This window comes from Colossoma macropomum, unplaced genomic scaffold (genome assembly GCF_904425465.1).
Source record: "Colossoma macropomum unplaced genomic scaffold, Colossoma_macropomum, whole genome shotgun sequence".
NCBI classification, from domain to species: Eukaryota; Metazoa; Chordata; class Actinopteri; order Characiformes; family Serrasalmidae; genus Colossoma; species Colossoma macropomum.
Genome location: NW_023494825.1, coordinates 1,005,930 through 1,032,203, shown reverse-complemented (window position 1 = coordinate 1,032,203; position 26,274 = coordinate 1,005,930). Strand labels below are relative to the sequence as shown.

The 26,274-nt window shown below is 35.8% G+C and overlaps 1 protein-coding gene and 1 long non-coding RNA gene across 2 annotated transcripts; both read left to right on the top strand.

Annotated features, from left to right (window-relative positions):
* The first annotated feature begins 2,795 nt into the window (after window positions 1–2,795).
* On the top strand, window positions 2,796–6,713 carry LOC118800199. The gene is made up of 3 exons (XR_005006189.1): window positions 2,796–2,927; window positions 6,311–6,370; window positions 6,598–6,713. It is a non-coding gene; the product is annotated as an uncharacterized LOC118800199 (long non-coding RNA).
* A 2,619-nt stretch (window positions 6,714–9,332) lies between these two features.
* Window positions 9,333–18,897, top strand: LOC118800190 (ribonuclease inhibitor-like). Its single transcript, XM_036560367.1, has 9 exons — window positions 9,333–9,486; window positions 9,638–9,727; window positions 11,560–11,725; window positions 12,474–12,644; window positions 12,736–12,909; window positions 15,157–15,330; window positions 17,527–17,573; window positions 17,660–18,065; window positions 18,888–18,897. The coding sequence occupies exons 3-9, from the start codon at window positions 11,613–11,615 to the stop codon at window positions 18,895–18,897; spliced, it is 1,095 nt and encodes a 364-aa protein (XP_036416260.1). The 5' UTR covers window positions 9,333–9,486; window positions 9,638–9,727; window positions 11,560–11,612.
* The last annotated feature ends 7,377 nt before the right edge of the window (window positions 18,898–26,274 follow it).

Sequence of the window (26,274 nt, the reverse complement as noted above, 5' to 3'; positions counted from 1 at the left end):
TTCCGAAGATGTGTAAACTTATTTTTTACTTAAAAAAAAAAATGACCAAAGGTAGCCAGACCTTTGCTCACAACTGTAACTGTATTCTGTATAAGCCTTTTCTAATTGTATTGTGGACTGAATTAAAATCCTTTATTTTTAACCTGTATTCTGAAATTTTGAACTCCACCCTAACACAGAGGAAAACAGAGTGCTGATTTAGAGGATCTGCAGAATGCAGGTGCTTGGGGGGAGGGGATGGGGACTTGCTGAGACAATAGCAGAAAAATCCTTTTGTATCAAAGTATTCTAGCTAGTCTACTTACAGCACTGAGGCAGGACTATCATAATTCTTTCTACTAGTGCCATTAGCTGCATATTATTGCTCCAGTGAAGCCTTTTTCGGACAAGTGTGTTCAGTCAGTAAAACAGTAGAGGTGAACTGCATGTGTTTTATGGAGTTGGGAAACAGATCTTCATCTCCATCTTTTCGTTTGCTGTTCTGGTGGTTTCTCGTTGTTGTGGGTCAGTTCACTCCGCAGTGTACTCCTCTCACCATGGCAAGTGCTCATCATCACTTCTAACCTCTCCCCTGGCTTTCTGTCTTCTCTTTATGCTCGGTCACAGCTGGACCTGTGGGGATCTCCATACTGTACTGGGAGGTTTTAACTGACTGAGGTCAGCTGATTAATGATTTTAGAAAATAACAGGAGTTGCTGAGTATGTAGCAATGATTGGATTTTCTTTCTGAATAATGGGTTTTATTTTGATGGAAGAGTCTTTGATAATAAATGGATCAAAAACTTGTGCTGTTCGGTTTGACTCCTATCAGTCTAAAAAAATGAATTTCTCTCATACATTTAATCAAATTCCAATCTCTGATCAGATGGTACAACAGTTGTGATTTATGTAAATTTTTTTACCAATAGTTGGAAAAAAAGTGTTAATTTTATGTGCCAAAATACTGAGTTTAATATGAAAAAGTAAGTGAAATAAACTTCAGATTTGTGTTCAACCAAGCTAAGAGAACAGTATACCAGAGGAAATAACATTTTAGCAACTGATATTAATGGAATAATTTAAACAAATGATAAATACAAATATTAGATTACAATAACATTTAAAAGTTAAATAAATTAATAGTAAATTAATATACAAAAATACAGTTGGTTTTTATTTTATGAAACATGATACTATGAAACACATTTACATTTTGCCATAAGTAAAATAAGTTAAATTATTTTAACTAAACCATTTAAATACAAGATACAAATTATTATGTCTGAGTAGAAAGACACAACATGCTTAACACTTTTCAGTGTTCAGATGTTCATGAGTCATCTTGATCTGAGTAAAAGCAAGATTTTGGGTTAGGCTTGGGTCATCTTACAGGTAGACCATGAAAGATACAGATACAATACACTCCTTATAATCAGTCTTTATAAAACAAAAGCACAAGCGTGTGTATACATTCAGAGGGGTGTTTCTGGGCCATGTGCAAATACAATCTGTGTCTGCCCCCTTAAACAGTTCAGAATTATACACTTTATATAGAAATATAGACAGTTGTACTGTAATCCCAACAGCCCCTACAAACCCACAAACACACAATTGCAAAGACACATACATGATCCACTACTATCCAACACGTTTCTGGAGCTGCCCTTTGCTGGTCTTTTGTGTTTTACTTTCTCTCTCTGTTTCCTAAGTGGAGATACTGGTGTCAGCTGACCTTGTCAGCAGATTACAATGCATGCTGTGATTGGTTGCTGCATGAAGATTCGCCTTTGAAAAGAGACAGCGATGAGATGCAGTTTGACCTGTGTTGTTTCAACAAGTGGTCCATGGTGGTCTCTGGGAAATGGTGTTATTATGCTGTATATATCTTTTAATGTTTGTTGTTTGCCTTGTGGGAATTATAGACCAGTTAGAAGTATTAAATAGCCTTGATGTTTGTGCTAGTGAAGTCACAGTTATGTAGAGGTGAGTGCCGTTTATTAGTGCCGTTAAGTATCCTTTTCTGCTGTTTACTTGTTGAGGGAGGTAGTCTAGCACCTGTTGTATTTGTTTTTTATATTTCCTTTGGTTGAGGTAAGGTACTTTGAAGGGGATGGCTTTAGTACTGGTAATGTAGCTCAGTGTGCTTCACAGGGGGCTAATAATAATAATAATAATAATAAGAAGAAGAATAATAAGAAGAATAAGAATAAGAATAAGATGATAAAGACTGTAATATGTATTATTATTATTCAACAATAAAACAAAGCATAAGTGAATTCATTAAGATGGAGGAAAATAAATTGATTTAAACAATTTAAACAATTAATTGCATTATCAAAAGCCCCAGGTATAAATTTGAATTTGAGCAAAAACAAACGGCTCCCATCATAAGATATATCTAAAGCTTTCCTCAAAAATGGAATTTTAATTGTGAAACAGCAAACCTCCTGAGGGCTTGAAAACTTTAACCTGCCCATAGCCTCCATCACAAAAATAAAATAATCTATGTTTACAAAGAGACCGATCAGTCACATTACTATCTAAAGTTGAAGGTTTCTCTAGACTTACTCAATGCTAACCCTAACTTCCTTAGCATATGATGTGCTAAAGATTTTTTTTTGCGAACATAGATAGACATAGATAATATAATATTCATCAATAATATTCATCTTTTTTAATCTAATTATTATAGGAGCCAAACTTTACACATTTCATTTATGAGATAAAACAAGAAAGCTAAACTTTGGACTTTGGATATATGCACTGATGCTATATTATGACTCTGCCAGTAAAACTGCCTGTTCAGCTCCTCCCCTGACTACAACTGATTACTCCCACTGATCACCAAGATCAAGCAGTTAAAAAAATACAGTTTCCATTCTCACACTAGAGAGAGTGAGAGAGAGAAAGAAAGAGAGGGAAAGTGGCAAAAATATCAACAGTCTACAGTGAGTACAGTATTTTTTCAGACTTGTTATCACTAGAGAACAACTTTAATGAGGTGTTCAGGTGATATACAGAAAAAAATTGAAAGTAACTTTTAGCTGATGCCATCAGAGCAGACGTTTAAAGATATCAGCGCTCTGTATTTCGCAGTGAGTCCATTAAGTATGAAAACTGTTAATACTATATGCTTGTATGGTTCAAAGCAAGATTGCTTTGTGTGATTATATATTGTGTCTATAAGTCAACTAATGGTGGATTAAACTAAACTAATGCAAGAAAGATGACATTGAAACCAGTCTATAATGCTAATAACAGGCTGTTATTGTAATAGAGATCTAGCTTGAGAGCTAATCAAATCTGCCTTGATGGATTCATTCATGACATAGCAGTTCACTTCATGTCAGAATAATAATAATAATAATATGAATAATCATGCAGATGATTGGAGAACACAGATATCCACATATGGCAGCTCCTTTGCCAGCACTGGATGACTTTTATATAGTCTTGTGCCTCAAAAAACATTGCTATACTGATAAGAGTCCCATATAATATACTGTTATTCTCATTATTTTTATTATTATTTACTATTAGTAGTAGTAAAGATAGATGTTTGTGTATTGACAAAACACAACTGGTAGAATTCGGACTTCCACCAAACACTGCAGGCAGGCAGATATTCATTTGAAACTGGCACAACAGACTTAGTACAGCCTTTCTTAATCTTGCTCCTAGTGACCCACAGCTGATCCATCTTATGAAGGGTTCAATAGTCAGTTGATGAACTGGATCAGGTGGATTGAGCCAAGGGATACTTGAAGCCATGCAGTGTTGCAGGTTATGAGCAGGGATGGATTAATGACTGGCCCAGTGAGGCCAGTGCCTAAGGGCCTCTGACTCAGATCACCAGGCATAAAGCAGCTCAAGCACTGCAGATATATAAAAAATGAGATAACTGGTTACCCTATCAGTACATAAATACTACATTAATAATATAAATCAAGTCATCTGTCCACAGACCCTTCAACATGTACCTTGCCAATTATGTTTTTTTTTTTTCATTGTTTTTATTATTCCTGTGTTTGTTGGTATGTGATGCATTATTGTCAGAGTGGGCTGGAGGCAGGGGGCCTCCAAAGACACTTGTGCCCAAAGGCATATTAAGACCTTGATCTGTCTCTGGTTACCAGAAGCAGGATTAAGAAACACAGGCTGTGTCTCTGTCTCTCTCTGTCTCTCTCTCCCTCTCTCTCGCTTTCTCTCTGCCTCTCTCACACTTTATCTCTCACTCTCTCTCTCGCTCTGTTTTTCTTTGTCAATATTAATGACCACAGCTACTCCTGCATGTGGAATGAGTTTTCTTTTCCTATAAAACCCAAGTCCAGGTCTATTTTTTCTAAATAAATGAAGTTCCTGCCTCTCTTTCCCTGTCAGTCTCTCTAGCTCTGTCTTTCTCTCTTTGGGACAGATTGTTTTGCACCATCGGAAATCCTGTTTTGGTGTTAAAAAGTATTGTGTGATTTAAAAAAGGCAACAGTTCTTTAGTGCTTATAATAAGATGAAAGGGATGATGGCTGTTCTTTCATGCATTTGCCTTATTGCATATACATTTATAGGAGTTTATTTTTTAGTCTATTTATAGGATATTGGCTCTAATGTGCCTCTCATTCTTACAGAGACACAGAGTTTATCAGGCACATTTATTTTCAAACTCAAAAGAAAAAAACAAAAATTGTGTGTTCACCATGTCATATTATTTATTATTGATGAAGGCAATAATAATAATAATAATAATAATAATAATAATAATAATAAAAACTAAACCAACTTGTTTTAGTAAAACAGCATAGTTTTTTAAACTAGTAATTCCTGATTCTATGGTATACTTCACGCTAATTGAAGTGTCTTAAGAACAAATCTGTCTAAATAATAAGTCATATTTTCTTTGTCAAATTATGATAAAACTCTGAAGCTCTGCAATTCCTGTATTAATAAAGCTACTAGTTATTTTGTTGGCATTATGGTCTCTGTTACAGAAATGTCACAGTCATCCCTTACAGAAAAGTCAGATGAAGTTTTCCATGTGAAGAAATACATGTTCACATGTTAAAAAGTGTTATCACGTGAAAATAGTCTGAAAATAACAGACCGCCATATAACAGAGATCATATCGATTGGTGGTCTTTTAATTTGATAATTCATGTAGGAGGGGAAGCAGCTAGCTAGAGTGACCAGGTGAGTAGAGGGGGCCTGAAACTGACCTGTTACTCAGCTTCTAGCACACATTCTTTTTTCCTCTCACCTCCACCCTTCTCTCCTCTTATTACTCATTTTGCAAAGTTATGAACACAGACCATGATGCTATTGGCTAGCTGACTAGGGGAGGACAGGAAGACTTTAAGACCTTAAAAACAGTCTGACAATTTAAAGTGCTGCCCCACACAATTTTTAGGCGTACCTTCTCTTTTAGCTTCACTGACCATATGGAAAGCAGTGCAGTTTGTTGCTTTCTGAGGTGAGGTGACATGGATGCCTGGTATAAATTCACAATGCATTCAACTAAACCAGCTACATTTAATTTTTAACATTTCCAAATATTAACAATAACTGGCTTTTGATGTCGTGTTTTTTGAAGTCATGTCTGATATGATCTATTTTAGGCGTGCCTTTAAATGTTTTTTCACCAAGGTTCAATTTTTGTGTCATCTGACCACATTGCACTTTTGTGTTTCCAATGTTCATGCACTGTCTTCTTTTATGGAACTCTTTTAAAAGGCCCAAAGAATCAACTAAATTTTGCAGTTCTGAAACAGCGATCTTGGGTTAATCTTTACGCCTCTTACCTTACAACACTGTGCGTAAGAGGAGGAGTATGCTCAACTGTTCCATGCTATTCAAAGTTTATTATTATCACCCTGATTGTGCTTAAAGATAATTTCAACTACTTCCACAATCTTCTGTCTCATTTGACAGCTATTTAATTTTATGTTGATGATGCCTTTAACCTCATATTTATATCCCAGGCAAACACAAAATGGCCAAAGACAACAATGAAGTTTCTGGAGACAAGGAGCAAAAGAATAAAAAGAACAATGCCAGTATAAAATAGTGCCTATGTTTGCCATATGTTTTGAAAGAATTCACTATTCTAAAATTAAAATAATACTCTTGTAGGAAGATCTTCTATTAGATAAATGGTAAGCAATTTCTCCAAACATTTTTGTGAAACATTCAAATTATTATATGTATTGTTACACTGTATGTATTTTATATGATATTTTTGCCCATTTTGGTTTGAATGGTTCTTCTTGCATGCAGGGCACTCTAATTTTTTTGCTTTAACAACATCTATTTTTGCTTTTTGACTTTTCAAATTGTCTTTCAGGGATGGAGTTTTTCTGTGTGATGCTACTGATCTTCACTGGCTTTATGGAGACCACATCAGGTATGTGTGCACTATCCTGTAAAAAGCTCTGTGTGTCGGAGACAGGGAGAAAGTAATTTTTATAAATGTTTCAGCTGTGGTTATGTGTGTCTAAGGTGAAAGCAATATAATGTACTATTTTTATTCTTAGCTGACTATTGCATTTATATAAATAATTATAGAAGAGATATGTGAAAAAAACACTTATTATCATTTTAATTACATATAATGTTTGTTTTTCTTTGCAGAGAACTTTAAGATAGTTGGTTCAGCTGTTCCCCTTGTTGTTGAAGCTGGTGAAGATCTGGTTCTGCCCTGTTCTCTCCAACCCAACATCAGTGCTGAGGATATGATGGTGGAGTGGATCAGAACAGATCTAACTGAATCTAATGCACTAGTGCATCTGTATAAAGACTATAAAGACACAAATGGCATGCAGATTAAGTCTTACAGAGGAAGAACAGCTCTGTTTAAAGAGGAACTGCAGAAAGGAAACACCTCACTGAAACTTTCAGCAGTCCGACCTTCTGATAAGGGATCTTATCAGTGTGCCATTAGATCAGAGTCCTGGTATGATGATATTATTGTTCAAGTTGAAGTCAAAGGTGAGTGGTAGTTTCAACACTTTGCCTTTTATTATTTTTTTTTATTATATTATTATTATTATTATTATTATTATTAGTAGTAGTAGTAGTAGTATTTCAAATTTATTTATTGAATAATTGTGGAAAAAAACAGCAGTGCATGCATCAATATGATACAAAAATATAGTATAATTTTAATTCAGTTTCATTGAGTCTGAATTGTTCATTTAGAGTGAAGGAGCTTCTGTATTTGAAATATATTAAGAAAGTGGAAAGTACCTTAAAAACATACTTTATCTGAAAATGTGTTTACAAAGTAGAGGCAGGAAAAGCCAAGATTTGTTTTGGCAGACCTATGCTTAAGTTATAGAAATTATTAGTTATAAAAATGGTTATATAGAAAAAGTATAGGGTGAAATGTGAAATTAATGTGTTTTTTATAGTTTGGACTGAGTAAAAGCAGCAATGTTTTTGTTGCAATGTCTATGACATTTAAGATGACGTCAGCCAGTCATATCCACATACAGAAATCAAGAGATTAGTGTGCTCTGCTGAGCGGATAGGTGTCTAGTGATACTGTGTGACCAGAAAGATTGAGTAAAATGCAGTAAAGTGCCACACTGGGATCCAAGATGGCACCACGGATAGCAAACAGAACAAAAACAAAACACCACAATAGCACTGTAAATTGCTACACACTTTGAGCTGGTAAATCCAAGATGGTGCTGCGTATGGCAGCCACAGTGGGATTTGAGTTTGTTAATGACCTCTACTGTACATCAAACTCAGTTAGCTGCAGTAGGGAACAGTTACTGAACAGTGTGCTAGCTCTGCTTTACCTAGCCAGGAGGAGACGGAGTGGCAGACTTGCGTGTGCACTCACAAAGCTGAGACAGAGTGGATTTTGTGCACTTTATATTTATTCCTCCTTTAGCTTTATTCCTCTGTATTCTGCAATCTCTACAAAACAAATTGGATGAACTACTTCTGCTAAATAAAACCAACAAGGAATTTTTAAACGCATGTGCCCTGATGTGCCTTAGGGAGACCTGGCTTTCTGAGCTGACCCCAGACAATGCACCACATCTTCCTGGCTTTTAGCTACACAGAATGGACAAATAGGCAGAGCTGACAGGTAAAAACCAAAAAATGTCTTTGTCAAAGAACGCTGGTGTAAAGAGGTCACGGTACATGTGATGTGCAGAAACTGTTTGCTGATAATAAAAGTAGAAAGAGGGAATCCAGACTCATTGCTCATTATTATGGGAGACTTTAACACTGCAGTGAAGGGGTGGACCAGTGGAGACATTGAAAAGCTACAGGTCTGCTTTGAATCCACAAACTGGACTGTTTTTGAAAAAGTGACAGAGAGCCTAAATGAATAAACAGACACTGTGATGTCATACATCAGTTTCTATGAGGATGGCTGCATTTCAACTACAGCACGGGTGAAACACAGAAATGATAAACTCTGGTGTTCAGCTGAACTCAGATGGCTTTGGATGGAAAAGGAGCATACAGAATTCTCTATAAGGAGAATTCTTTCTATAAGAAAATCTCCCCGTCCCTGAATGACTATCAACCGAACCTCTTACCAACAACCTGACTGAGTTCTGCTTCAGATATGAATGCACAAAAGACATTCTTTAGCCTTTCTTGGTTCCTCCACCTCACAAGAACAAGCTAATCTCTAGTGCATAGTCATGACAGTGGAAAAGATAATCAGATGAAAACTGCCAACAATTCACGACATTTACAACAGTAAGGAGATGAAGTGTGCCAGAAAAAAAGCTGACCCCTCTCATCCTGAACATTAAATCTACCATCTGGTAGAAGACTCAAGATTCTCAGCACCAACGCAACTGTACATATCAGCAGTTCTTTTCATAGAGCAGTAACACTCATTAACCACAGTGGATACCTTGCCCTTTAAACTTAAACTAAAGCAAAAGAACCTCCTTACTGTATTACAGTAATGCCTCTGTAACAATGCTTATTTGCACAACTGTATAGTATGTTTTGTATGTTACATGTCATACCTGTTTGCACTCACCAAGATAAATTCCTTGTATGTGTTACATACTTGGCATGATTAAGTGATTCTGATTCTGGTTATGACCGTTCTGAGAAAATAATGAGAGACCTGGGATGCATCCTTTTGGTAATCATGTTTTATTTTTTTCTTTCTAGTACATTTAAAAGTAGTTGGCCCAACTGCTCCTCTTGTTGTTGAAGCTGGTGAAGATCTGGTTTTGCCCTGTTCTATCGAACCCAGCATCAGTGCTGAAGATATGATGGTGAAGTGGATAAGACTGCATTTGCACTCTGCTAACACCAACACACTAGTGCATCTGTATAAAGGTTATAAAGTCATTAATGAGAAGCAGATTGAGTCTTATAGACAGAGAACATCTCTATTTAAGGAAGAACTTAAAAAAGGAAACACCTCACTGAAACTCTCAGCAGTCCAGCCTTCTGATGAGGGAGTTTACCAATGTTACATTGAGTACAGGTCCTGGTATGATGATGTAACTGTTTATGTTGAAGTTAAAGGTAAGAACTATCATAATTTCAGTTTATCATTACTTGTGATTTGTTACATTGTACATAGTCCTTATAGGTTCTAAAATTATACTTCATATATCACATTTCCAGAGCATTGGTGTTTCTTCTGATGTCAATTTTGATCTGATTTATGTTTCAGAAATAGGTTTTCATGCTTGGAAGATTGCCATCATCTGCATTTCAGTTTTCGGCATTATATTAATTGTCTTTACAGCTTACATATTAAAAGGTAAGTTTTTTTGTAACAATTTCCAATCAAAAATACCTTAATTATCTAAAATAAATGTTCTCAATATTTGGATTATGTGCACAAAAGATTATTTGATGTAATCTGCAGGGATCTATGGTAAGCTTTTTTGCCAATGAGCATTTGTGCTCCTGATTCAAACTAAACAGAAGCACAGAGAAAAATCTTTGAGCACAAACTGAATATGAACTTTTTAATTCTCTTTTTCTCTATTCGTCCTTATAATTACAGAGAATGACTATGAGAATTACCATTTTCAGATATTTAAAATTAATGTTCTTTTCTTGCCATTTTTCTTTTCATCTATTTCTGTCTTTAAATCAACACAAACTGCATCTGTTTTTAGCCCACTTGCTGGTCAGCCATTTCTCTCTGTAACAATTTGATTCACATTTATTGAAATAGTTTTTTATAACATAATGCATTCTGCATGTATTGCAACAGAATGGCTCCACAGTAAAGGGGTCCTGGTGCTTTACTGACAGTCCAAAACTGTCACCACTGAAAACATTCGGTGCAATATAAATTAAAAATGCAACAAATGAGCTGCTAAACTGTCGAGAATCTGAAATTCCATATCAAACAAAAATGAAAAAACAAAAATGTTAAAAGAAGAGATGATGAAACACAGTGGTAAACATGTCCTGTCCCAAGTTTTTTAGAACTTGTTGGCATTAAATTCAAAATGGGCATATTTTTCAAAAATAATTAAATTTCTCAGTTTCAACATTTGATTTGTTGTATTTTTACTATTTTCCTGGTTTACCTGATTTGCATATTATTTTCATTCTATTTTTATTTACATTCTGCACAGTGTCCCACCTTTTTTGGAAATAGGGTTGTAAAACATCATGTATGCTAGCTTGAGTTCCATCCCTTAGAGCACAGAATTTACATCTCACAAACAGATAACACAGTGAAAATGGCACATGGCAGACTTGGATTCAAATGTATTAAGAACCAGTTAAGAATCCTTAGGCTAGATTTATAGCACTGCATTCACCTACTACTGTAGAGAACACAGAATAAGCATGTCTGCAGGGTAATCTAAAATGTTATAAATATAACTTTCCCAATTATACATTAATGTTGTGTCATAATGAATATATGAATAATGACAAATTAGGTCCATTTTCATAATTTGTTTTGAGACACATCATGAATCTTCTGAACAATAAACTTCCAAACTTCTGACTGGTGCTACAACACCTTTGGAGGACACAGGGGTGCAATGTTAGTTAATATTAGCAATGAACAATGAACAAAAAAGACAATTAAATTGTTAATCACAATTACTTTTACAGCAGTTAACCATCGCTAAAATCTAACGATTGTGACAGACCTAGTCATAGCTATATAGAAAGGCAGGGGAAGATATGTGGGATCACCATGCAGTGGAGTGTGTACACAACAAAATGTGTATACCTATAATGCAGCCAAAACTAGGTAATGCATGCAAATCCACTTATGTAAATTGATGTAACTTTTTAAATTGCACAAAGGACACAGTGATTACACGGTCACTACAAAAATGACATGGGTACTGGTGCTCATGATGGTTTAATCAGCGTCATTTTACATCCCAGATGGCGCTGAATTTACTGACAGTTACTTGTAAAAGAATAATGTTGCTATTTATTATAACAACAACAACAACAACAACACAGTCCAAAGTCTATTTATAGAAATAACCCACTGACACTTGTCACTTAAAGATCTCCTCAGAGAAAGAGGCAGTGATGTGTGCAAACAGTTACAATTACTGGATGATGTGGTCTCTCAATGCTTTACATTATCTCCTTCTCTAACTGCAGATAAATACTCAGAAAAGGAGCTTTCTCCTAAGCAATGCTCAGTCATAGCCTACATGTGTATTCAGTCAGAGAATGTGAAGGAAAAATTGGACCTGAAAAAATACAAGACATCAGAAGAGGGTTACAGAAGACTCATCCCAGCTATCACAAAGTGCAGAAAGGCTCAGTGAGTGTTCATGAATATTAATTATTATTATTATTGTTATTATTATTATTATTATTATTATTATTGTCATGACTTATGGTGGATAGTATGAAATAAATAAGTCCAGGTGGTACAAGAAGGTAATAAAAAAAGGAAAAGGAGTTAGAGTAGTTGGTCTTTTGTCTTGCATCTTCTGTCTACTGGAGGATTAATCATTTTAAAAAGTCAGATGACATACAGATTTAGTCTTACATACATATACTACATGTACATATTGCATAGATTTGAATAATAATATTTATAAGACTTTCTACATTTTGTAAACTACATTTCACTTTAAAACTGCAGGTAACAATTACATAAACAGGAAGCAAAATTTGTGCTGGCTTTATACATCAAGAATGCTTTTATTCAGCAATAAACAGCTCTTTAAACATCTCATTCTCTGTTCCATCTAAAATCAGAATACAGCTTTTAAAAGTGTTTTCCAAAAGCTGTTGTAGGCTACATTAACATACAGTATGTTTCTCTTGCCAATTCCTGATATTGTAAAATTAATTATTGTTTTACCTGTCCTTGTTGGTTTCTACTCCTAATCAAAGCATTTTTCAGAAATCAAGGGCATGTGCCACAAAACATGTCCAGTAGAAGGTAGATTATAAAAAATAATATCAGGTATTACATACTATCTCACTGTTAAATGTTATTGTTCAGATGATTCCAAATACAAGCAAAATTCCAGAATCTCACTTTTTCCCCTTTTTGATAGATTTGAGAGATGTAATCTTACTATAGAGTCAATTGGCATTTTAAGTGCAGCTCTACAAACAGAAAACTCCCTAAAAGAACTGGATATAAGTAAAAATGAGCTGCAAGATTCAGGCATGGAACTGCTCTCTGCTGGAATGAAGAGTTCACACTGCAAACTGCAGATTGTCAGGTCAGTATTTCTATTATTTTTTTCTTATTCCATTAAAACACCTTTACTTAAGTATACTGTGAGATGTATTGGATTTACTCTCCTTTTGCAGACTTGCTGACTGTAAACTCAGCAAACAGTCCTGTAACATTCTGCTGTCAGTTTTACAAACAAAAAACTCTTCCCTGAAAGAACTGGACCTCAGCAACAATGACCTGGAGGATATAGGAGTGGAGGCGCTCTCTGCTGGACTGAAGAGTACACACTGTAAACTGGAGATTCTCAGGTCAGAATGTTAAATTTCATAAAAACCTGGCAATTCTATACCATATAGAAATATGCTGCAGTATATTCATTACAAAAATTACGGTTTTTGTCAGAACAAAACCTTACATACAAAACAACTTACCCCCCCCAAAAAAACCTCTAACTTGTAACGCAAGTTCAAGCAACATAATTTTAATCTCAGTATTTTCTATTCACATTTCTTTCTAGAAATAATTTCCTTTCGATTCAATTGCAATGAAATGGACACAAATAGCAAATGTTATCAAAACATTTTTGTTGATTTCTGTCTCTATTATGCATTTCTGGTCAATATTACTATTAAGTACAAATTATCCATTTTACTGCATCAAGAGAAAAGCACCATAATTTAAACCAAAAAGTAGAAGGGACTAATCTTAATTTTTTGGAGTATTTGGTTTGTCTGCCCTTTTTTCTGTTCTTTTCAGGAGACTTGCTATCAGTTTTACTTAAAGCCAGACGCATTTCCTATGCTTTCTATGTTGTTTGCACTTTCTGCTTCTCATGATTCCAATTTCAATACCTAATTTAGACTCTTTGCTCAATGAAGCCTTACTCCACATTTCAGATGTCCAGTTCCAGTGTTCTGGTGCATTTTTTCTTTTTTTTCCTTTGCTTTATTCTTTTATTCTTTCAGACTGAGTTGTCTTCTGTATTGAGTTGTCTTCTCACAAAAGGAAGAGTGGAGAGAAATATTTATTTCTTCAGGTCTGAAGCAAGAGTGGATTTTGAATTTCTCTTCTCTCAAAGATGAAATCTTTAAGTACTGTTTATCTGGGTTTGACAGTTGTGGTGGTTTCGCAGGTCATGCATGGATGTTAGGAATCCCAGAGATGACATCTTTAGGAACGGCTTTTATTGGGAGGGCACAGCTGGTTTTGTAAAAGATTACGTGGCAGAAGCGTGCAAAATAGTAAAATATTAACTAAATGGATTTTATACTATAAGTGTTAGAGTTTTAATCTACTGAAATTAAAATCTTACACTCTTACACACACAGAATTGTGAATTGTATGACTGAAAGACTGAACAAGGCCCAGTCAAAAACTACACAAGCCTGGACTAAAATGTCATCTGTAGTTGGAATTTTTGTATAGCCATTCTTCTTTATTGTATTATTACCACTACTGTGTAAGCACTGAGGAAGATTTCAGTGTACATATAAATGTACATTCACAAGCAATTAGTCATTTTGTATCAAGGACATTTTATGATCATAAACACTTTAGGCTGGTTTCCTAGAAAGGGATAATGTCTAGTCATGGACAATACTTTCCATTCAATGGCTGTCAAAAATCTAAATTTTAATATTTATTATGAAATATGTCTACATCATAAGCAGGATAATGGTCATACATAGAATTGCTACTGTACACTGCAGCTGACACACTGCACATGCCTTCATTCATACAGTCACCCTGTTTAAGTTCAAAACAACAACCAAATTTTATTGGAGTAGGGATTTTAACCCTACATATTAATCCCATTTTATGGAAACAAAATGTAGGCCTATTTACTTTCTGATGATCATCCCACAAATCTAAGGTTAAGATTCACTGGTTTAAAATATTGTGAGCTTCTGATATTTAAGTTTCTTGTGGACGTAGAAGACATTACATTGACTTGTAAATCTAGCATTTCCTGCAGTTAAATTCACCAGCAAAGTGAACCTCAACCACTCATTGTAGTATTAACCAAAGGCATGCACAGAAATAAAGAAAATTAAAAAGTATTATTTTGTGAGTTTTATTTGATATACAACATAGAATGCCTGAAATATGCTCTGTCTTGTAGTGAAGCATTAAACAGATTTGTTGCAAAAAATGCACAGATAATACTATAACGAAAAAGATGAGCAAAAAAGTCAAAAGCCTAAAATGTCAGAAACAATTTGTGTGGTTTTAAATCCAAATTACAGAAACAGCAAGATCTGTAAAAGCATTCAGAATGAGTGTTAATGTATCTTGGATTTTTCATTGTTAATAATTAGTTGTGTGAAATCATTTAAAAAATATTTTTCTGTTAAGTTCTGTCTGACAACAAAGTGAATCATCTTCCAAATTACAGAAACAGCAAGATCTGTAAAAGCATTCAGAATGAGTGTTAATGTATCTTGGATTTTTCATTGTTAATAAATAGTTGTGTGAAATCATTTAAAAAATATTTTTCTGTTAAGTTCTGTCTGACAACAAAGTGAATCATCTTCTTCTCTCTTCTCTCTCTATAGATTATCTGGTTGTATGATCACAGAGGTAGGCTGTACGTCTCTGGCGTCAGCTTTGAGTCCAAGCGCCTCACATCTGAAAGAACTGGATCTGACCTACAACCACCCAGGACAGTCAGGCATGAAGCTACTGTCAGCTAGAGTGGAGGATCCACACTGCTCACTTGAAACACTTAGGTATGAACAACTGTGTTTAAAGGTGTGTGTCTCAGAATCAGAATTATTGAACTCATTTGTTGAACTTATTATTGAACTTGAATTGAATTATTGTAATCTGCTTCTTCCATATTCATATTTTTATGACAACGCTCCCCAGCATATTAACCCTAGTTTATGTAGGCTCTACTGTGCAGTAATAGTGCAACTGTACAGCATGCTGTAGTACAGTAGTTGTAGGCTATATTAAGTGTACAGTACACCATGGTGAAATCGTTTTTACAGGTGTTTTTCCAGACACTTTTAAAAATGCCTTGGAGAAGCCTCTGCTAAAAAAAGAGAGTAGCATGGATCCTTCCATACTAAATAATTTTAGATCAATTTCAAACCTACCCCTTTTAAAGTCTTAGAAAAAGTTGAAAAAACATTAATAAAAAGTTAGAAAAAATGCATATCTAATATCAAACAATTTACATGAGAAGTTTGTCAGGTTTTCGTTCTAACCATAGTACAGAGACAGCATTGATTTGCATTATGAATGACCTCAGGCTCAGCACTGATGCACAAAATCCTTCTATTTTGGTTTTATTAGATCTTAGTGCAGCCTTTGATATCGTTGACCACAAAATTTTAATCCAACGTCTTGAATGCTGGGTTAGCCTCTTGGGCACAGTTTTAGAATGGTATAGAATCATATTTAAGTAATAGGCAGTTCATGGTTTCACTTGGAAAACATTCATCAAAAAGATTTGTCATTTCTTGTGGAGTCCCTAAAGGTTCAGTCGTAGGGCCTTTGCTTTTCTTTGTACATGCTACCTCTAGGTGATGTCATTAGGAAGCATAGAATACATTTTCATAGCTATGCTGATGACACCCAGCTGTAAATTTCTATTCCTTCTGAAGATCAAGACTCTGTAGACAGACAAACCAGCTGTATGTCACATATTTCTCAGTGGATGTCACAAAATGTTCAATAATTAAATCTTGAAAAAACAAATACTGATTATTGGTACAGAAACTCAGAGAAAAATGATCTGAGAAACTTGGTTCTTTAGCTTCATATACCAAACCTGAAGTATGAAACCTGGGTGTGATCTTAGACTCTGAGCTCTGTATTATCCTGCACATAAACACAGTCACTGAAGTAGCTTTTTATCATTTGAGAAATATCGCTAAAGTTCAGCCTTTTCTATCTCAGAGCAATGCAGAGAAACCTGTTCATGCATTTGTTACAAGCAGACTTGACTACTGTAATGCTCTTCTTACTGGACTTCCTAAGAAAACTATACCTCCCTTACAATTTGTACAAAATGGGGCAGTGTGCATCCTAACAAAAACAAAAAAGAGAGATCAAATCAATCCCGTGTTAAAGGAATTGCACTGGCTACCTGTCTCATTCTACAAATACCCTTTGTAAAATACAGAAAACATGGAGAGACCTATTTCAATTATTAGGCTTATAAACTGTGGAACTCAATTCCACCTTTTATTAGACGGTCAAGCATAGTGCTCACTTTTAAGAAGCATCTAAAACGTATCTGTTTAAATCAGCTTTTAATTAAGACTCTACATCTTATGGTATTTATCTTCTAATTTGATCTGTTTCATTCTTCTGATTCTAGAAAAATACCAATACCAATCTGAGTTGCCACCGGCATGAAAAGTGCTATATAAATAAAAATTATTATTATTATAATTGTACCCTATAGTTTAATAACTAAAATGTACCATAGCACAAAGACGGCACGCTATAGCATTGTAACTGTTCAGTACTTTGTTCTTCATGTCACTTTCTTTGTCTTAAGCCAAATTAACCCTTTAGAACTGAGCGTTTTGTGGGCAATCCATTTGGAAAATGTGGTTATTGACTTTAACTCTGATCAGACAGTCATACCATCTCAACACACACTAACACACCACCACCACCACATCAGTGTTACTGCAGTGCTGAGAATGATCCACCACCCAAATAGTACCTGCTCTGTGAGGGTCCATGGGAGTCCTGGCCACTGAAGAACAGGGTAAAAGGGGGTTAACAAAGTATGCAGAGAAACAGATGGACTACAGTCTGTAATTGTAGAACTACAGAGTGCACCTCTATAGTAAGTAGAGCTGATAAAATGAACAATGAGCGTAGAAACAAGGAGGTGGTCATAATGTTATGCCTGATTGGTGTATATACATATATGTAACCAACAATGTGTGTATGTTCTTCAGAATGGAAAATGGAGGTGAAATCAGAATCAAACCAGGACTGAAGAAATGTAAGCACTCACTCACTCACTCACTCACTCACTCACTCTCTCTATCTGTATTGATGTTTCCTCCTAATATTGCCTTTTCTGCGCAGATTCTTGTGACCTCACACTGGACCCAAACACAGCACACATGCGTCTCTCTCTGTGTGAGGGGAACCGAAAAGTGGTGTGTTTGAGCGAGCAGCAGGAATATCCTGATAATTCAGGGAGATTTGATTGGTGGGAGCAGGTGTTGTGTAGAGAGAGTGTGACTGGACGCTGTTTCTGGGAGACTAAATGGAGTGCAGGATGGGTTTATATTGCTCTGACATATAAAACAATCAGCAGAAAAGGACGCAGTGATGACTGTTTGTTTGGACGTAATGAAAAGTCCTGGAGTTTGTACTGCTCTAATAACAGTTACTCTGTCCAGCACAATAAAACCATCATTGATATCCCTGCTCCTCTCTCCAGCTCTAAGACAGTTGGAGTGTATGTGGACTACCCAGCTGGCACTCTGTCCTTCTACAGCATCTCCACTGATACACACACTTTGACACACCTACACACATTCAACACAACTTTCACTGAACCCCTCTTTGCAGGATTTGGGCTTAGATGTTATGACTCCTCATTCTGTGTGAAAGAAATAAAATAGCCTCCTGTGTGTGTCTCTGTGTGTATGATTTGACTATATTGATCATGAATAAATGTTCAGTTAAACACATTGTATTGAATTATTACCTCATACTTTTCTCTCTTTGGATCCTCCATAAATGAAGATGAAGGTGGAAATAAAGCTTTGTCTTTTGCTCTGGACTGATTGATCTTTCTAAACATCTACCAATGATAGCTCTAACAGTGAATTCATAAAACACAAACACATCTCACTTATTTGTATCAGCATGCAATTAAAGGAAAATGGGGAAGGAGTCCTCCTTAATAAGGGAGACAATGTCTTGCAAAGATACAGCTTTATGTAAAATGTTTGGGTCCCTATTCGTATTGTATGTTTTATTGGGTCTCACTGTATTTGGGCAGCCCCAAATAGATTATCTCTAGATGTTCAATTGATTAACTAATTATTTGTTGAAAGACAGTTAATTCTCGTCAGTTTTGAAATTAGGGCTAGGATTCATATCAGGGTTAGGCTTAGGACTAGGGTAAAATGACCAATTGAATCTGATGGTTGAGGGCCCAAAAATGAAGCTAGTTGATAGGGGAGACTACAAAATGTCAATTTTTGCTTGCTGTCTCTCTTTCTCTTTTTTTTCTCTCCCTCGCTCTCTCTCTCTCTCAGTATGTGTTAACATACTCTTATTTTTTTCTTTTTGTGTGCAGATACCATTAAGCCTTTATTAATTAATATCCAATTTCTATTGATAAAATTATCGGCAGGGAGGTGGACCCAAGTGCAGAGGGGAAAACCACTGAGAAAGCGTTTCAAGTGAATTTATTGAGGTGATGGAGTGTGAATTTGGTGATTGTGCACATTGGAGTTGAGGTGACCCAGAGCCAGGCTCGAACCACTGATGTACTGATTGTTGTTAGGTGACAATGGGAAAAACACCACGAAAGGGAAATAAAGGAAAACAAAGGAGACGCTGAAAGCAGCATGCGCGAACAAAGGCTGAACTAAAAAGAAAAAAAGATAATCAGAGAACAAAAAATTACTTCCACTGGGATTATGAGAGGAGGACAGACTTTGTTTCACCTGTTTGTTCTTCGTGGAGCAAAAACCTTTTGTATGGCTTGGAGCTGTTTTTTGCTCAAGCCTTCTTTTGGTTTTTAAGTAGTTTTGGGACAATTCCTCTCGTTTTTTCCAGCGCTCTTTTCTTTTTGTTTAAATACCCTCCTGAGCTACGTACCATACCCCTCTACAAAGATGTGACATTAAGTAGAGGAGTCCACAGGTGTGCCAGGTTTGGCCTAATCAGCCAGAGGGCTTCTGGGAATTGGAGTTCCCTGAACTTATGGCACCTTGCTGCCATTGCACTCTTTTGGCGGCCGGCAGTGCAGGCTGGGCCCTTACAATTTCAGGAAGTACACATTATGCCGCACGTATTGAAAAAGCTTTCTGATAAAGTGAGGTGTGGTGGGAGAATTTATGATATCAATAAATGATTTATAAAAAAAACTTTTTTAGTTTTCACACAGAGTTACTGGACAGATTTCTGTCTTGAAATAATAATTTAAACTTTTTGTTCTCTCTCTGAAGTTTAAATGAGTTTCCTTAGCAGGGTGTAGAACTTTATTCTTATTATAACTTGCTAACTAAGTTACACAATAACATAGAAAGCATTTTCAGAAAACACTCAGAAATGGACATGCAAAGCAAATGGAGCCCTTTAAACTTGCACCATAAAATTCACCAGTAAAAGTAACTAAACCGGTAAAACTTAATAATATCACTGTATCCTAATGGAAAATGTCTGTAGAGTGTAAATGTAAAATTTCAGTATATGTATGACATGTCAGATAGCTAATGAGCCAGCCAAGTATCCATTAACTTACCTAAATGTATATGTGGTCTTATCAAGCTCTGTACATGATTTTCTTCTGGATGAGTCTTTTAGAAACTTTTCAATTGTGTTGTGACTTTTTTGCAGTGTTTCTGAATTAGCAGGTTTGTGAAATATCATGCAGGTGTAGTTGTTGAGTTTGCAGTGTGTTTATAAGTTTGCAACACTTTTATATTGTTTTTACTTGAATATGATTTTGTTGGACACAAACTAAACCCATGTAACTGTAATACTGAATTGAGTTCTTAGTATATACAGTACCTGAAGTGCATGTAAATGCAATAATTAAACTGACTTTAACTTTCAGTGCAGATCACTGACCTAAGGTTATATTTCTTGTATAAGTTAATTATTATACCAGTACAACAAGTAAAATATCAGTAATGAAGTTCAGGCTCTGTCTTCTTTAAGCATAGAGTAAAACACTAAATAGCCATGTGTGCTGTAGGCTACACTACTAGTGGATGGGGAGCTAATTTAAGTCTACAGAATGTAGAGTCACCACTGGAATCATGCTGTGATTGTAAGCCTTTTTTATAAATGCACCATTTTATACTTTTTCCCATCTGTCCTTGTCCCCATCACTTGGACTGGAGCATAAGATTACAGCACTACAGAATCTGACATCATTTGATGTTCTAAGCAGTGAGGACTTCATGACAGTAAAATCAAATAAAAGCAAGTATATATGAATGAGGCACAGTAAGTTTGTATTTTTATGAAATTCATGTGCTTGGTGTTTTTGTTGACATGTAAATGATGTATTGACTATTCAAATGCAAATTATATTAGTTGTTACTTTTTGATTACTGATAGATATAGAACATACCTGTTTTGATGGTGACACATGTCTAAATTGGTCTTCCTAAAGCCAGAGTAATCAGTGTCACACAGAGAAAATACCTCCAAAAGAAACAGAAAATGTTGTCATCTTGTTGCCTTCATACCTAACACTTTTAACTTTTTCTTATTCTTCACCCTGTACATTTAAATTCTCACTTTTTTATCAAACCTATGTAAACTAAGTTGCACCTGGTGCCAGTTAACCATGATACTACAACAACAGATGTGAAAAGTTGATTTAGAAAATGGTAAACAATTCAGAAATCAGGCTCAAACTAAAACATTTTTCATTGAACAACAAGACATAAAGGTTGTACAGCATTACATTTTTGGCAGTTTACAAAATTCTGTTTTTACTTATTATTATTGATTAATAATCATTTAATATATCATTTAACGTGCACTGTGAGCTCATGTAACCAAAAACAAATTCCTTGTATGTATAAGCATACCTGGCCAATAAAACTTAATTCCAATTCTGATTCTGATTAATATCATTGTTGAAACACCTTGGTGCAATGACACTGTCATTAGTTTAGTTGTACTCTAGCATGAGTTTAAACCTGAATAAATCATGTGTTGTAAGACTTCATTGCAGTATCTTTAGAAGTGTTAAACTAAACTTAAATTCTGTATCAATTAAAAAAACACACATCTACCACTAGATATCACTGTATCTGACGATAAACTGCAATTTAACTTAAAGGAGACATAATTTTACTGAGGCAAGACAATTACATTTAAAGCTGAGGTTCAGTTCAGTTGAGATATTGTAATATTCTATACATAGTCCTACATTATTCAGGCTAAATTTTAAAATCTGCTCTGCAAGCAGTCATGTGAGGAGGACCTCTAACCAATCAGAGGCCTGGCTGGTGCAGTTGGGGGAGGAGCCTATGATTTAAAATGGCCTTCAAGCTGGCTGAAGAGAGTTAATATGAGTTTTAATGTCTTGTGTTGGGAGTGTGCTTTTGTTTTAGGTATTTTACCAGTGCTTCTTTTAACTTAGTGTATGAGTTTGTCTCTTGTTAGGGGATGTGCTTTTGTTTGGTATTTTACCTGAATACTTTTAACTTTGTTTTACAAGAGATCATTTGTACCACCTGGGGTTTCAAACAGGTAAGAAGGACACGCCTACACATTCGTACTATGGAAATGTCTACTCTGTCTAACTCCATAGCTCAGAGGGCACCACCACATGTACTTTTGAATACTGGTCAGGGAGGTTTAGTTAGTTATTGTTTCCTTTTTTTAGATTAGATTGCATTCTTTTTGTTTCAGAGTATGCAAGTGTGGTTTGGTTTTGTTTTGTTGTTTTCTTTGGTGCTGTCCACAGTTTGACTCTTCCAGTGTGGTACTAGTTATCATAGCACACCAGTTTAATTGTGGTTGGTTGTAATAAATTTACTTCAAATGCTCTATTGGTCTGTTCTTTAAGCTTTTAATCTATCCTCACCAGTTCAGTAATTTAATGCCACATGTTACTGATTTCATGGCACCCTAGACAAAATGTAGGGTCATAACAACATTTCTTATTTAATATTTTTAAATATAATAAATGACACAAAGATATACACAAAGGCTCTTCCCTGGTTCCTTCATTATTACACATAGTTGTGATTCATTTTAAAGACTGTTTACCACTCCTTCATATACTACCTTATTTGGCCTTGTGCCTTGTGAAGTCTCTGTGCTTCCTACCTGAGCTCCATGCTTTGTTTTTATTTTTGTGTCAGCCAGTGCCAGATTAATGCCATCACACTGAATTTGATATGTTGATGGAGTGAACACAGGGTTGGGTTTTTTTCCTTTTCTTTTTTTGCTGTGATTTGTGTTTGAACTTGGATGTTTTGTAGTTTCATTTTGTGGTGGATTGCTGTGCAGGGTGCTTTACATGTAATTTGAGTGTGATTTGTGTTAGGTGTATTGTATGACTCATTCACTCCCAACTAAATGATTAGCCAACCAAATCGAACCTTGCATTAATGATGGACGAATCAGTAGAGAGAGAGATGCAATGAAGGTGGAACTTTTATTTTAAAAGGGGACCCAGGAGAGTGTGAAGCAGCAACTGTTGGGGAGCGATTGACAGCGACAGTTCCGAGAGCACAGTGCAGCGAGAACATAGAAATACATACCTACGCTATATTTCCAAAAGTATTCACTAACCTCCATCCAAATCATTGAATTCAGGTGTTCCAATCACTTCCATGGCCACAGATGTATACAACCAAGCACGTAGGCATGCAGACTACTTCTACAAACATTTGTGAAAGAATGGGTCGCTCTCAGGAGCTCAGTGAATTCCAGCGTGGTACAGTGATAGGATGCCACCTGTGCAACAAGTCGAGTCGTGAAATTTCCTCGCCTCTAAATATTCCACAGTCAACTGTCAGTGGTATTATAACAAAATGGAAGTGATTGGGAACGACAGCAACTCAGCCACAAGTGGTAGGCCACGTAAAATTACAGAGCGGTGTCAGTGGATGCTGATATGCATAGTGTGCAGAGGTCACCAACTTTCTGCAGAGTCAATCACTACAGACCTCCAAACTTCATGTGGCCTTCAGATTAGCTCAAGAACAGCATAGAGAGCTTCATGGAATGGGTTTCCATGGCCGAGCAGCTGCATCCAAGTCTTACATCACCAAGTGCACTCAAAGCGGCCAATGCAGTGGTGTAAAGCGCCGCCACTGGACTCGGTGGAGACGTGTTCTCTGGAGTGACCAATCACACTTCTCCATCTGGCAATCTGATGGACAAGACTGGGTTTGGCGGTTGCTAGGAGAACGGTACTTGTCTGACAAGTGTAAAGTTTGGTGGATGGGGGATTATGGTGTGGGGTTGTTTTTCAGGAGTTGGGCTCGGCACCTTAGTTCCAGTGAGAGGAACTCTTAATGCTTCAGAAGACTAAGCTATTTTGGACAATTTCATGCTCACTACTGTGTGGGAACAGTTTGGAGACGGCCCCTTCCTGTTCCGACATGACTGCACACCAGTGCACAAAGTAAGGTCCATAAAGACATGGATGAGCAAGTATCTGGATTTACTTTGGTTATTTTATACTTACACTTTTCACTAAAATGCATTCTTAGTGTGACAAGATCCGATTTTACTTTCCCACATTAAAAGCAGAACAACACACTGTAGACATGGTTATAGGCCAAACAGATCAAGTATTCAATGAATTTACATCAAAAGATAACTGATTAAAGAATACATCTTGCACTGATATGTGTTTCATGTCTGAATTGTTTCTGGATTTACTTTGGCTCTTTTATACTTACACTTTTCACTAAAATGCATCCTCAGTGTGACCAGATCTGATTTTACTTTCCCACATAAAAAGCAGAACAACACACTGTAGTCATGGTTTATGACCCGGTTTATGAAACTATTTGAAACGCTTGGTTTGGATGCTTTCAGGCAGCAAGAAGGCTATTTTTTTGTGAACTCCAGCCTTGTGTATCCTCCATCTGACATAACTGTATGTAAATACAGAAAACACATTAGATTTATACTGGCGTAGAACGTAGTGAATGCTGTGCCTGACAACCTTGAATGTGGTTTGATTGATCTAAATGTAATCTGATCATAGTGCATCCAGAGTGTGTTCACACCTACTTTGAATCTGAATGTGATCTGATCTCCAAAACCAGATACAGATCACCAAGTTACAGACCACTGAATGCAGCTGTTTGATGGGCCCCGAAGTAGCTACCTTTTACTGTTCGTCAGGAAGATATTAAAATGATCTGACCACTAAAAACACATGTTGAGGCAAAGTGTAAACATATAGAGAGAGAGAGAGAGAGAGAGAGAGAGAGAGAGAGAGAAAGGGTAACGCTTTACAATAAGCATACATTAATTAACATTACTTAAAACAGGAGGAATCGATACCAAATGATTACATAATGCCTCAGCTTATCATTCGAATGATAGAAATATGAGAAAATATGAACATTTACTATTGTATTATGTTTAAGAATGTAGATATTTTAATTGAAAACGTTATTTCTTTCATTCTTAAAAACTCATAATAGTATTTAATAAGTATTACTTCGTGTTACCTCATTGTAAAGATGAAAACATCCACCTTTTGTAATGCTTTATAAGTGTGCAAGAACACAGAGTAAACATTATTTAATGACGGTTAACCACTAATTAATGTGCTACACAGACCTTATTGTAAATTAAAAATAGTTCCTGAGTAATATGTAACAAATGCATGAAACTACTTTATAAACTACTTAATGTTACTTAAGATTAATTAACATTGTTTAATTCTTATGGTGTCCCTTTTGTAAAAGTTTAAAACAAGTATCCTTTAAATAACATGTACATGCTTCATAGTAGTGTTTAATAAGCTATATTTAAATGAATCACCTTTAATTATTTTTAAAATTATTATTGGAAAGTCAACATGTCTACCATGAGCAATACTTAATGCATAAAATATATCATAAACATTATTTAATCACAATTAACCATTAATCAATGCTGAATGAATCCATGAATCCTCATATATTTGAAAATATTACTTTTTAATTATATTAGATGTAACCTTAATATTTAATAATTTTGTGGTATTTTTTTTTGTTTTGTTTAGTTTTCTGAGGAAAAACAAGAAAAATACATTGACATTCAGTATATTCATGTGTGTTTAGAGTGGAACATGGAGGTGAGATCAGAATCAAACCAGGATTGAAGAAATGTAAGTACATACACACACACACACACACACACACACACACACACACACACACACACACACTCTCTCTCTCTCTCTCTCTCTCTCTCACACACACACACACACACTCACTCACACTCACACACAAACACACACACTCTCTCTCTCTCTCACACACACACACACACACACACACACACTCTAATTTCTCTTCTTGTGTGCAGATTCCTGTGAGCTCAGTCTGGACCCAAACACAGCACATACACATCTCTCTCTGTCTAATGGGAACAGAAACGTGACACATGTGATGTCTACACAACCATATCCTGATCATCCAGACAGATTTGATGGCTATCCACAGGTGCTGTGTTGAGAGAGATTGACTGGACGCTGTTACTGGGAGACTGAGTGGAGTGGGACTTGGGTTGAAATAGCTCTGACGTACGAAACAATCAGGAGGAATCAGTTACGACTGTGTGTTTGGAGGAAATAAAAAGTCCTGGAGTCTGTACTACTATCATGGCAGTTACTCTTTCCGTCACATAACAGAACAGAACAGAACTGCCATCTCATCTCCTTGTTCAAGGTGTAGAATGCTTTTTTAATGGTTTGTATTTTACACTGTATTTCTCTGGTTTTACGATGATGCAGATGGAGATGAAGTGCATACAAT

What these genes read in the sequence shown, in the direction of transcription:
- LOC118800190 (XM_036560367.1), top strand. Translation starts at nt 11,613, where the DNA reads ATGTGTATTCAGTCAGAGAATGTGAAGGAAAAATTGGACCTGAAAAAA. An exon ending in TGCAAACTGCAGATTGTCAG is followed by an intron (nt 12,645 to 12,735) that starts GTCAGTATTTCT and finishes CTCCTTTTGCAG; the next exon opens with ACTTGCTGACTGTAAACTCA. An exon ending in TGTAAACTGGAGATTCTCAG is followed by an intron (nt 12,910 to 15,156) that starts GTCAGAATGTTA and finishes CTCTCTCTATAG; the next exon opens with ATTATCTGGTTGTATGATCA.